Raw genomic sequence first — 13181 nt, forward strand, 5'->3', positions numbered from 1 at the left:
GTTTGGGATTCATACAAAAGTTAACTGAGGATAGCTAAAGAAAGAGACAAAATCATAGAAGATTGCAAAAGGGATTATGTGGCTAGCGGAAGGTAAGTCAAACAGTTAGGTCTATTAAAGGATAAATTGAGTAAAACTATAACAGGATCAAGATTATAGCAGGTATACTGAATAGATTCTTTAAATCAGTTTTCACAAAGGAGGACTGTGGACAAATTCTAATCTTTGTAAATACTAACAAACACAAGTTAGTAAAACATGAATTGTGCTGAAACTGGAAGGATTAAATACCTACAAAGCTCCTGGGGCAGATGCAATAGATCTTAGAATCCTCAAGGAATTAAGGGAGAAAACTGGTGATATTTTGGCTGATAGATATTTATGGAGCTGTAAAATATGATGACTGGAGGATGGCAAATGTATTTCCTATATTCAAAAATAGAGTAAGACATGAAACTGGTAATTAAAGGCGTGTGAGCCCAACATCCATATTGGGAAAATGAACACATTCTACAGGGTCCTGTAAATAAATATTTCAAGAGCATAGTTTTAAAAAGGAATAGATCATGCCGTACAAACCTACCCAAATTCTTTGAGGAGGTAACTAAGATAGAGGGCAATCCAGTAGTTGTAGTTTACTTGAATGTTTGAAAGGAAATCAACAAATATCCTGATCTGAGAATAGTAAGGAAGGGTTAAGACTCATGGAATAAATGACAGATGAATTAAGAATTAGCCTAGCAACAGAAGATGGTGGTAAAAGCTCATGGGTTATCTGTTCTAGAGCCCATGCTATTTACAATATTTGTGGATTATATGGGATAGGGAACTGTAGTATATATATTTCACTGATGACACCAAGCTATGTGGTGGGCAACAAGTAGGAAAAGACAGATTATCTTCAGAGACTTGGATCAATTATGTTGATCGATGGATTTTACTGTGGGTAGAGGCAACAATAAACATGCATACAAGGTGAAAGGGCCTCTACAGACAGAGTTTACAAATGAAAAGGAGTTGGAAGAGATCATTAATCATACCATGAAAATTATACCAATGCTGTGATTTCAGGATAGGGGACATTTGAAATATAGATTCCCAGGGAAGGTCGCTAATTCAAATCAGCTGACATCTTTAAAAGGCAAGCTGAATCGATGTCTGTTGAGTAGGATGACTGAAGGTTATAGTGATACCAATAGCACTGCTCTATTTTTTCAGGGGACAGTGAGTATAGTGGGGTTGATGCCAAATTGCTGTTTGTCACTTAAAGACTTTGGGCCCGATTTTAGCACCCGCTATCGAGTGCGTTCTCGGCGGGGGGGGAGGGGGGGCCCTCGAAAATTGTGAAATCCAGGATCCCGACCGGATCCCGCCTCAATCCCGCCCACTTTCGGGTTCCCCGCTGACGCGCCGGTGTGCGCGCGCAGCCCCTGCTGGTGGGAATCCCGCAGGCAATTAAAGCCAGCAGGATGCCACTTGAGAGTATTTACTTAGCTATTTCAGGTCATTGACTGACCTGATTAAGGGACTGTGTGTGATTTTGGATCAACATGGGACTGTTTCCCACACTGGGGGAAACACTCCCAGATCGAATGGACGTGTTGCAGCTGTCAGCCTGTGGCAGCTGCAAAGGTCCATTTGACAGGTGGGCGGGGGGCTGGGGAGACCCTCACCCATTGCAGGAGGCCACTCTGTCACTTGGGACAAAGTTTGGCCTCCACCACCCTCCTCCTGACGGTCAAAGTCACCAACCTGCCCACTTACCCCAGGGTCCGGAGACATGTACCTACCTTGCGGACCCCCTCAGATGTACATCTTGCAGGTGGGGGCCGCCGTAGCTGCAGTCATGACCTCCTTAGAGGGCGAACAGCATCACCAGCCTCGCCATCCATCTCTGACACGTGGAGCTCCACAACAGAGTGCTGGGACACATCCACCTGCACAGCAGGAGGGAGGGCTACCGCAGAGAGATGCTTCGCAGAGGGCACTACCCTCGCCACAGGGTCCACAGACCGAGGCTCAGCCTCCTGGACCTCTCTGAGCAGCAGTGCACATGGAGGCTCAGAGTCACTCGACATGTAGCCGTGGACATCTGCAGCCTCTTTCATGCCGAGCTGCTCCTGGCTGGCCTGTGCACCATCTTCCTACCTGTCGCTGTCAAAGTCACCACTGCCCTCCCGAACTTCTCCACAGCCTTCCAGGGTGCAACCGGGGACATCCCCGATGTCTCTCAGTCGTCTGCGCAGAAGAGCCCTGCAAATACACCTACACCCACTCTGCAGTGACACAATGGGTGGCATCAGTGTGCGTCCTCATAGTGATACCCAGGAGCGGGCATTATTGCACAAACCGGACAGGATTGGCAAAGACATGGCAGTAGTGGTGCCAATATAATGTGTGATGTGAGTTGTTCTGAAATTCAATATAAGTAACAACCATGACAAACCCTCAAACACCCTTGTGCATCCCCTTCATGCTCACGACACGTTTGCCTTACGCTGCCTACTGCACATATGTGATGCATGCCCTGTGGCTGCAGCACAGGTGGTGGCAGGTTGAGTGAGGCTGGCCGTGAGAGAGATGCACGAGAGGGTGAGTATGGGATAGAGCCATGAGATTGTATGAGGATTGGGTTGCGTGGTAGTGGCGGGATGAGTACTGGCGAGGTGAGTAGGTGCAGGTAAGATGAGGATGGGGTTTGAGTGGTTATGAGGGGTGATGTGACAGAGTAGTGTTGGCAGTGCCGAAGGAGATGTGGGGTGGGGGCAGTGATGTGGCAGACGGAGTGTAGGGAAAAGACTACGTGTACTCACTTTGGCTGACCTACTGAGGTCATTGGACCGCCTCCTGCACTGTGTGCAGTTGGGCGATATGTTGGTGGCGCAGGTGACCCCCTCTGCCACCTCGAGCCAGGCTTTCCTGGTGGCAGAGGCAGGCCGCTTCCTCCCGCCCGCCGGGTGGAAGATCTCTGTCCTCCCCCTCCTCCTCACCCCATGTATTGATACCTGGGGTGAGGCATCATTAAACTGGGAGCAGCCTTCCCCCTGGGCTGCTCCATGCTGTAATTTTTTCTATTTGTTGCAGCATCTGTCAGTGGAGGACTGCCCCTTTAAATAGAGCGCCTCCAGCTGACAGATCTTACTGCGCATGCGCAGCCCGCCCGACGCGCAGATCAGCAGCGGGGAACCCAGAGGAGCAGGTAAGTGAATCCAATTAGTGGTTTGCCTGCTGCGATCGCGCGGGAAACCCACTAATTTCACTGGGCGCGTTACCAACGCGCCCTCTTGCCCATCCGCCGGGAACCCGCACCCCTGGTAAAATCGGGCCCTTTATGTTCTTAAGTTATAAAGTTGCTTGCCAAATTACACAACAATGCAAACCATTTAGTTATAGGAACTGTGTCATGGAATATAGGTTAGACATAGTCAACAACTAGTGCCCAAAGGAATGCCCAAAATTTGCTTCAGTCAGCATAAGCAGAACACTGCTTAAAGGCAAATCTCAGACATACAAATAATGTCTAGAACAATGGAAACAAAAAGGCACAGATATGCTCATCCCTCTCCTCCAGCCATCGATGAAAGTACAGATGTTGTCAGTCAGCTCTTTTTGTGCAAGTTCAACAACACTGAGGATCTACTCAACATGGAACAATAAACAACAGTGGTCTACACTAGGAAAGGCTAAGTGGCATAACCAGTGATGGAGGCTCGAGCATAACTTCTGCCAGAGCAATAAACATAGTAAAGAACCATCATTCTGAAGTAGCAGGCAACGGCAATGTGATTACTTATCAGATCACTGGAATTTATCAACCGGAAGCATTAGGTAAAAAAGGTGCTGCCAGACAAATACCAATGACACCCACTGTTAGCACTGATGTTAATTCCGTACATGTGCAGGTCTTCAATTACAAGATGGGTATAGATGAAAAAGGCCCATTCTTCCATCTGTACAAAGTATTGGCCAAATAGCAGAGAAATGCATTGACAATTGGAAGGTGATCACTGTAAGCAAACAGCAGATGGTAGAAACTAATGTCACCTCCAAACCAGACAACTGTGGGTTAATAAAAAGGTCAGTACAGGTACTTGCTTCCATGGAAACTGGGTCAATAATTTGCTGCTGTACCAAGAGTCCTTTTGTTAAGCTTCACCACCAATGTGTTCCTTTATTACAAAAAAGAATGGAGTACAAGTATTCAGATTGTTCTCTGCCAACAGTGACATCCAAATTCTGCATCCCTCAACTCTAGGGCAACCCATTAGAGTGGGGTGTGTGGCTCAAGGTTTTACATTCTAATAAGAAATGTCATATTTTCTGTTCAGGCTATTACTAGCTTCTATAGAGACTTTGAGTGTTGAAGCAAATCTTCATGGATTGGCTTTAGGCTGCAAATTTTGCATTTTGGCCATATTTAATGGCCCAGATTTTGCTGCCAAAATAACAGCGAGTTTAAAGGCGCTCACTGTTATTAATGTAAAAATTGTCCGACAACTTGTGGCAAGGAAGAGATACCTTGTAAATTGCGAATCTGCTGTTAGCCTCGTGAAAACTGCAGCTCGATGTCAACCTTTCCGTGAGTTTCATGAAATTGTTGCATTTGCACAATAATTGCCATAGAAAGTTAGGGCTGGTACTTAACAACACAAGTATCTTTTTAATGAGGAGATTTATGTTCCCGCAATGTCAATCAATCTCTCCGGCCCAGAAAAGGAACAATTTAAACTGTAGAGTAAATTGTTAAGAGATTTTTAAAATTTAAAATGTTATAATTTTTCATACTTTTCCTTTGTCTCTTTTCTCTCCCTTAATCCAGTTGTTCTTTCCTTCTCTATGACTCTTTCTGTACCTGATTTGACTCTAATTCACTGTATTTAACATAATGATTGAGAAAGACATAAGACAAAGACCAAAGTAATAGATTGGAAAAAAGCTAATTTTGAGGGAATGAGAATGGAACTAGGAAAGGAAAACTGGAAAAAAAATTGACGAGAGATAGAACAGGAGTGGAAAATATTTAAAACTGTATTCAATAGAGTTCAAGAGAAGTATATTCCTCTAAAAAAAACAAGAACAAACTAACCAATAATGAAAGACCATGGATGAATAAAGAGATAAAGGTAAATCTGAAACTAAGGAAAAAGGCATACTCCAAGTACATAGACAATAAAGAAAATGACGACAAAAGGGAAGACAAAGAGGTTAGGAAAGAAGTCAAAACAAAAATTAGCAAAGAGGAACTACAAAATTAAATTGTCAAGGAATATAAAAAGAAATAAAGTATTCTTTACTACAGCTGCCCCTCAAGCTCTGAAACCTTCACAGGCAAAATTATAATCGAACAATGGGCAGCTTTTAAAGAGGAAATGGTTCGGGTACAGTCTAGGTACATTCCCACGAGGGGGAAAAGGTAGAGCAACCAAAGCCAGAACTCCTTGGATGACAAAAGAGATAGGGAGTAAGACGAAGCAGAAAAAGGGGGCATATGACAGATGTCAGGTTGATAATACAAGTGAGAACCAGGCTGAATATAGAAAGTACAGAGAAGTGAAAGAGGAAATAAGAAGGGCAAAGAGAGAGTATGTGAATAGACTGGCGGCTAACATAAACGGGAATCCAAAAGTTTTCTAAAGGCACATAAGTAGTAAACGGGTTGTAAGAGAAGGGGTGGGGTGAATTAGGGACCAAAAAGGAGATCTTAGCATTGAGGCAGAGGGCATGGCTGAGGTACTAAATGAGTACTTTGCATCTGTCTTTACCAAGGAAAAAGATGCTGCAAAAGTCACAATAAAAGAGGTAGTTGGATGGACTAAAAATCAATAGAGGAGGTACTAGAAAGGCTGGCTGTACTTAAAATAGATAAGTCACTCGGTCTGGATGGGATGCATCCTAGGTTGCTGAGGGAAGTAAGGTGGAAATTGAAGAGGTACTGGGCATAACCTTCCAAACACCCTTAGACACTGGGGTTGTGCCAGAGGACTGGACACAATACCAGAGAATTGCAAATGTTACACCCTTTTTTGAACAAGGGTGCAAGGATAAAACCGGCAACTACAGGCCAGTCAATTTAACCTCGGTGGTGGGGAAGCTTTCAGAAACGATAATCCAGGTCAAAATTAATAGTCACTTGGACAAGTGTGGATTAATAAAGGAAAGCCAGCACGGATTTGTTAAAGGCAAATCGTGCTTAACTAACTTGATTTAGTTTTTTGATGAGGTAACAGAGAGGGTTGATGAGGGCACTGCAGTTAATGTGTATATGGAATTCCAAAAGGTGTTTGATAAAGTGCCACATAATAGGCTTGTCATCGAGATTGAAGCCCATGGAATAAAGGGGGCAATGGCAGCATGGATACGAAATTGGCTAAATGACAGGAACAGAGAGTAGTGGTGAACGGTTGTTTTTCAGAATGCAGGCAGGTAAACAGTGGTGTTCCCCAGGGGTCGGTACTAGGACCGCTGCTTTTTTTGATATATATTAATGACTTGGACTTGGGTGTACAGGGCACAATTTCAATATTTGCAGATGACACAAAACTTGGAAGTGTAGTGAACAGTGAGGAGGATAGTGATAGACTTCAAGAGGACATATGGCAGATGAAATTTAACGCAGAGAAGTGCGAGGTGATACATTTTAGCAGGAAGAATGGGGAGAGGCAACATAAACTAAATGGTACAATTCTAAAGGGGGTGCAGGAACAGAGAAACCTGGGGGTGTATGTGCACAAATCTTTGAAGGCTGCAGAACAGGTTGAGAAAGAGGTTAAAAAAGCATATGGGATCTTGGGCTTTATAAATAGAGGCATAGAGTACAAAAGCAAGGAAGTTATATTGAACCTTTATAAAACACTGGTTCGGCAACAACTGGAGTATTGTGTCCAATTCTGGGCACCGCAATTTAGGAAAGATGTGAAGGCCTTAGAGAGAGTGCAGAAAAGATTTACTAGACTAGTTCCAGTTATTTGGGTAGACTTGAGAAGCTGGGGTTGTTCTGCTTAGAGCAGAGAAGATTAAGAGGAGATTTGATAGAAGTGTTCAAAATCACAAAGATAAAGTAAATTACAAGAAACTGTTCCAATTGGCGGAAGGGTCAAGAACCAGAGGACGAGAACCAAAAGGAGACATGAGGAAAAACTTTTTTTTTAAATGCAGCAGGCAGTTATGATCTGGAATGCACTGCCTGAAAGGGTAGTGGAAGCAGATTCAATCATGGCTTTCAAAAGGGAATTGGATAAATACTTGAAGGGAAAAAAAATTGCAGGGCTACGGGGAAAGAGCGGGGGAATGAGCCTAACTGGATTGCTCTCATAAAGAGCCGGCACAGGCTTAATGGGCTGAATGGCCTCCTTCTGTGCTGTAACCATTTTATGATTTTACAGAGACATAAATTTTTTTAAAAATCAGAACATGGATAGGGCCACTAAGGGATGCACAAGATAAACTCACAGGTAATGACAGCGAAATGGAATACTGAATAATTACTTTGCCTCAGTTTTTACCAGGGAGACTAACATGGTGGACATAACATTTGAAGAGATCAAAAAAGATATAAAAACATTTAACGTAGAAAGGGGGAAATAATTGAGCCCCTCCAGTCCGTGGATGTTCAAGGGCAGGCTACTGTGCATTAAAGAGATAGGAAGGGGTGAGGACATAAGTGTGCCACCTCTTGGTAGATCAACCTGACCTAGTGGGCTTGGTGAACTACCATCCATTTGGAGGGAAGCTCTAGGTATGCATTCTTTCCCAGGGTCCAAAAAGTTGACCTCATTTTCAGGAGCAAGAGGCTGTTACCTTGAGCAGATTTGGAATATTCCATCTGGGCATATAAAATAAATCACAGATAAATCTATAACAGATGAAGGGAACAGAGTTGTAAAATTTATCAACTATATAGGCAGGACTTTAAAAAAAAATGGAGAAATTCTTTCAAGCATCATTTTAGTGCAGTCATGTATGAGAGGTAGGAGATAAGAGCATTGGAAACTAGAGGAGAGGAAGGTCTACTCTATCAAAATAAAGTTTTTGCTTAAGGTAAAGCTAGATGATGCAAGAGGGACCCAAAATTAACACAATGTGGATACTGTATCTATGAGGTGAACTTTGACCAGAATTCTTATTCTGTTTACATTCAGAGTAACTAATAACTGTGTCTACTTCAGATTAATGTAAGCAATCTTACAACACCAGGTTATAGTCCAACAGTTTTATTTGAAAATCACAAGCTTTCGGAGATTATCTCCTTCGTCAGGTGACTCACCTGACGAAGGAGATAATCTCCGAAAGCTTGTGATTTTCAAATAAAACTGTTGGACTATAACCTGGTGTTGTAAGATTGCTTACATTTGTCCACCCCAGTCCATCACCGGCATCTCCACATCATACTTCAGATTAGGTACTGCAATACAGAGATTGCCTCAACCGAGGCAGGTCACATGCTACTGCTTCAGCTTCTTCAAAATCCTCCACCAGATGTTACACAAGAATCCTTTAGTACCTCATGACTGGGTATAAAACCTTGCAGCAAAGACATTTTTGAGGAAGGAGATTTATCATCTGATGATTTTCAGTTTCAGTCAATGTCAACACACAGTCTGGGAAAGAATTAGTGATACATGATCAGTAACCTCTGTTTTAGTAGACGTAGCCTCAGAAGTGAGTTTTTAGTCACAATGATTAAACAAGTACAGGAATCCATTATTTTCAGTCAGAATTTTGAAAGAAGCGCAGGAATCTATCAGGGTCAAATTCTGCTGTAGGCAGTGATGACATCAAAACTGTGGGGCTGACAGGACAGAAGAAAAATCCTTTGCAACAACTCAACACTGCTTTGCAACAGCTACTTAAGTACAGAACTGAAGCTAGCTAAATGTAATGAATCCTAGAGGACATGAGTATTCATCTAGATTTGAAGAATTATTTTCAAGGCAACAGGGTAATCTTGCCAATGGCAGCAGAAGAAGAATAGACTGAAATCAAATACAAGGTATATACGAAGCAGGTTAGGCAGATCACATAGTCCACGTAGCTACTGAGAGATGTAAAAGTCCCATTTTATTTCCCCTATTTGGAGAGCGAGCGAGCGAGCGACCGAACTAACCAACCAACCACAGGATCTATGAGCCCAACAGAAAACACTAGCCAGCGGTGTGTTGCTTAATGAAAATAAAAGCACTAATAAATAGATTAGTCTTACTGAAATGCCACAGGTAAGGATAATAATTCACTGGTTCAATAAATCATTGGTATCAACATCACCCAGTATGCTCCACAATATCACATAAACTGCAAGCATACCATCACAATAGAGAGGAAAAAAGGAGAGCCTCGCAAACCACACCAAAATCTACTCCCTCTCTATAAAAACATTTTGAAAATAAACTAAAATCAGCCATGTGACAAACATATCCCAAACTTGCTCATTATGCTTACTGGATCTTTTTGCATCCAGAGGAACTCCAGGGAGATTTCTGTTTCTAATGAGTCTCAGTCTTTACTAATGATGGAAGTGAAAATGTCGGAGTACTAGAGGAGGATATGGAACAACTAGACTTAACTGCAGAAAAGGAATTGCTTCTGAAAAAAAAATAGCAGGACTCATGATCTTCCACTCTCCATAAACCTGAGCTCATCCAAAACTCTGCTGCCTGTATCCTAACTCGCACCAAGTCCCATTCTCCCATCACCCCCGTGCTCGCTAACCTACATTGGCTCCCAGTCCAGCAACACCTCGATCTTAAAATTCTCATCCTTGTTTTCAAATCCCTCCATGGCCTTGCCCCTCCCTTTCTCTGTAACCTCCTCCAGCCCTACAACCCTCCTCCAATTCTTGCCTCTTGCACATCCCCGATTTTAATCGCTCCACCATTAGCAGCCGTGCCTTCAGCTGCCTAGGCCCTAAGCACTGGAATTTCCTCCCTAAACTTCTCCGCCTCTCTACTTCTCTCTCCTCCTTTAAGATGCTCTTTAAAACCTACCTCTTTGACCAAGCTTTTGGTCACCTGTCCTAATACCCCCATATGTGGCTCGGTGTCAAATTTTGTTTAGTAATGCTCCTGTGAAGTGCCTTGGGACGTTTTACTACGTTAAAGGTGCTGTTTAAGTGCAAGTTGTTGTTGTACAAGTCACCCAGTGCTGATGGCACACACCCAAGGCTGCTGAAGGAAGGCAGAGGCAAAGGCTCTGATCACAATTTTTCAATCCTCCGTAGTTGTGCAAATTGTGCCGGGCGGAGGAGGATAGCCAATGTAACACCTCCATTCAACCATGGAGAGAAGAAGGACAAACCAGGTGACTGTAAACCAGTTTGTCTAATATCAGTTATGGGCAAACTCTTAGCAAGTGAGCATTTAGAGATGTGTTGGATAATTCAGGATAGCCAGCACAGACTGACACACTGCACTTAAACAGCACCTTTAACATAGTAAAACGTCCCAAGGCACTTCACAGGAGCATTACTAAACAAAATTTGACACCGAGCCACATATGGGGTTATTCAGATTAAAATGCAAAGATTTCAGTACTTCCAGTTCAATTAGGCAAAATAAAGCAAAGGCACATCAGTGTAATATGTGTTAGGCCAAAATGGAATACCTAAAAACAAGTTACTTAAAACATTACTGTCAGTGTTATTATTGCACAAACACATGTGCTTGTATCAAATTCCTCTCCGTTATTTTAATAGGGATGCTATCCTATTTATTTTACAAGGGTTAACCCTTCCATTAAAATAGTGCAGGAAGAATTACGTACAAGCATACTAAAACATTCAAATGATATCAGCAACAGCATTTTCTACCCTCAGAGAGTTATGTTTTTTTCCCAGTTCAGTTGGTTAATTCTTATGCTTATTCTTTCACTGTGTTCATGCAAAAACAAAGGGATTTTCTTTGTTCAGCTAAGAGACTGCTTTGTCACACAGTTTTGTCCAATATTTGTATACAGTACAATCCAGCCACTACCAAGCAAATTCAAAAATCAATCTTACCTAATCTCCCAAAGTCTCCTTCACCCCAGGTATACAATTCTCCATCTTCTGTGACGGCTGCACTGTGTCTATAGCCAGCAGAGACACATACAGCTGCCTTTAGAAGGACAGGTAGAAACGCAGCGTCAACATAAAGCAGTCACAAAGCACCAAATATTTCATTTTGTTTATAATTACAGTGATTTATTACATTCTATCCAATTTTAGCCACCATCAAGGTCTGAGAAATAGGAGAACTGATTCAACATAACCTGGAAATATGAAACAATCAAAGGGCACGTGAGTTTCCCCATCAAGAACCAAACAAAATTAAGATTCTTATAGAATCTAATCATTAAGCACTTACTTTCCCTTGCAAAGGTCCCTGAATAAGTTTGGGGTATTTCTGTGTAGAACTATTTCCATGCCCAAGTTTTCCATAGTCGCCATCACCCCAGCTGAAGACTTCTCCCTCTGTAGTAAATGCTAGAGTGTGACCATCAGAACCTTTTGAGGAGGAGATTTTTTTGATAGCTCGATGTGGTTCAAAAGTCAACTTTTTCAAGGTTGATTGATTATTTGAATCACCTAGACCAAGCCTCCCATAACTGCCCTTGCCACAGGCTCGCACTGATCCATCAGATGAAATGACAAACGTGCAATACTGTCCAGCTTCAATCTAAATGGGAAAGAAAAAGAAAACCCATGAAGATTGGCAAAATCACAATATACACACTGGATTTAAAAGATGCAACACTTGGAACCTGACCAAATAGTAAAAAGTCAGGTCACGTGCATGTTATTTATCCATAGTGAAAAACCTAACCAATCATATTCATCAGGCACCAAATGGCTCTTCTGCTAACATCTGTGATATAAATAGATGCCTAATTCCGTGGTAAATTGGTAATATATTTAGGCAAACTTAACACAGGAAATATTAATGGAAGGGTTAACCCTTGTAAAATACATTCCAAAAAAGTATGTGTTCAAATAATAAACTGTTTTGTTTCCATTTTGTATTTCCACTTCTCGCTTAAAGCGCTTTGGGATGTCCTGAGGTCATGACAGGGTCTATATAAATGTACGTCTTTCTTTTCACTTTTTAATCCTGCACATCTGAGTTGTTAGTTTTAGCCCTTGGTTTGATATGATAATGAAGCTTCACTATACAATAACAACAAAACCAATTTTATGGATTTTAATCATTTCCTGTGAATGTTTTATTAGCCAGTGTGAAAATAGGATGGCTCTCCTCCACTATTAAATGGATTTCCAGAGCCTCCACTTAAATAGGCATTCTGCAAATCCATTTAAATAGAAGCTCCCTCGCTGGGCAACATTCACCATTACACTACCGAAATCATGATGACAATACAGATCTGTCCTAGTATTCCATTTCATCTTTTAAGATCACTGATTACCTCAATTTGTGTGTGTTTTTATCTCTCATATGCCATTATCCCTTATCTGTCCACTTAAATCAGCAATCCAAAATGAATTACATTACAATTCTCTTCAGCCTCTTATTTACCTGTCTGAATAACTCACTCTCAGATCCGTTCATCTTGAGTTGGCAATTTATTTTGTTGTCCTTCTCATCACCAAAATTCTTCCCATATTGTTGGTACTACCAAAACCAGTTCCTAGCATTCTATGCATCCTCTCAACAACATTCCTAAATATTTGGTCAGCAAAACTAAAATGTTGCTATGAAGGACAGATATTCAAATCAGTAAATATGAAAAAATACTCTATTTTTCACGAATAAAATGGAATATCCCATGCAAACAAGTTGTCTGCAACAAGGAACATTCTACATGTTACAAGCACCATATTCAATACATCCATAACCTTCCATCATATTCACCACAGTTCATTAACTTCCATCATAATCACCATAGTTCATTTTTATTATTAAGTCAACACACACAGGAATTGAAAATTACATTTTAGGTAGGGAGATAATAAATCTTTCCCTGCAAGGTTACCACTGCTTTTAGTAGCAGTGTTGTCGCAAAACATTTTTGAATTGAGTTGTTAAATTCTAATGTACAAACCCTCAGTAGCTTGAAAAACATTCTTACATATTTGTTCATACAAATGAGTACATTTTCCTCCTAGACAATATTCTAACTACTGAAATATCTGCAGTATGGTTAAAGTCCACTGATCCGTGTAGCAGAAACAGGAGATATATCTAGCCAGCTGC

General features: G+C 41.7%; 1 protein-coding gene across 7 annotated transcripts in view; it reads right to left on the reverse strand.

Moving 5' to 3' along the window:
• herc1 (HECT and RLD domain containing E3 ubiquitin protein ligase family member 1) overlaps positions 1-13181 on the reverse strand; it is a 266115-nt gene that overhangs the window by 155117 nt on the left and 97817 nt on the right. For all 7 annotated transcript variants that reach the window (XM_067973317.1, XM_067973320.1, XM_067973321.1 and 4 more), the window contains exons 5-6: positions 11337-11648; positions 10991-11087 (exon numbers count right to left, since the gene is read on the reverse strand). In XM_067973317.1, the coding sequence (XP_067829418.1) occupies positions 10991-11087; positions 11337-11648 (409 nt within the window). The remainder of the gene's footprint in view (positions 1-10990; positions 11088-11336; positions 11649-13181) is intronic.

The sequence above is a fragment of the Heptranchias perlo genome, chromosome 38, assembly GCF_035084215.1.
Source record: "Heptranchias perlo isolate sHepPer1 chromosome 38, sHepPer1.hap1, whole genome shotgun sequence".
NCBI lineage: Eukaryota > Metazoa > Chordata > Chondrichthyes > Hexanchiformes > Hexanchidae > Heptranchias > Heptranchias perlo.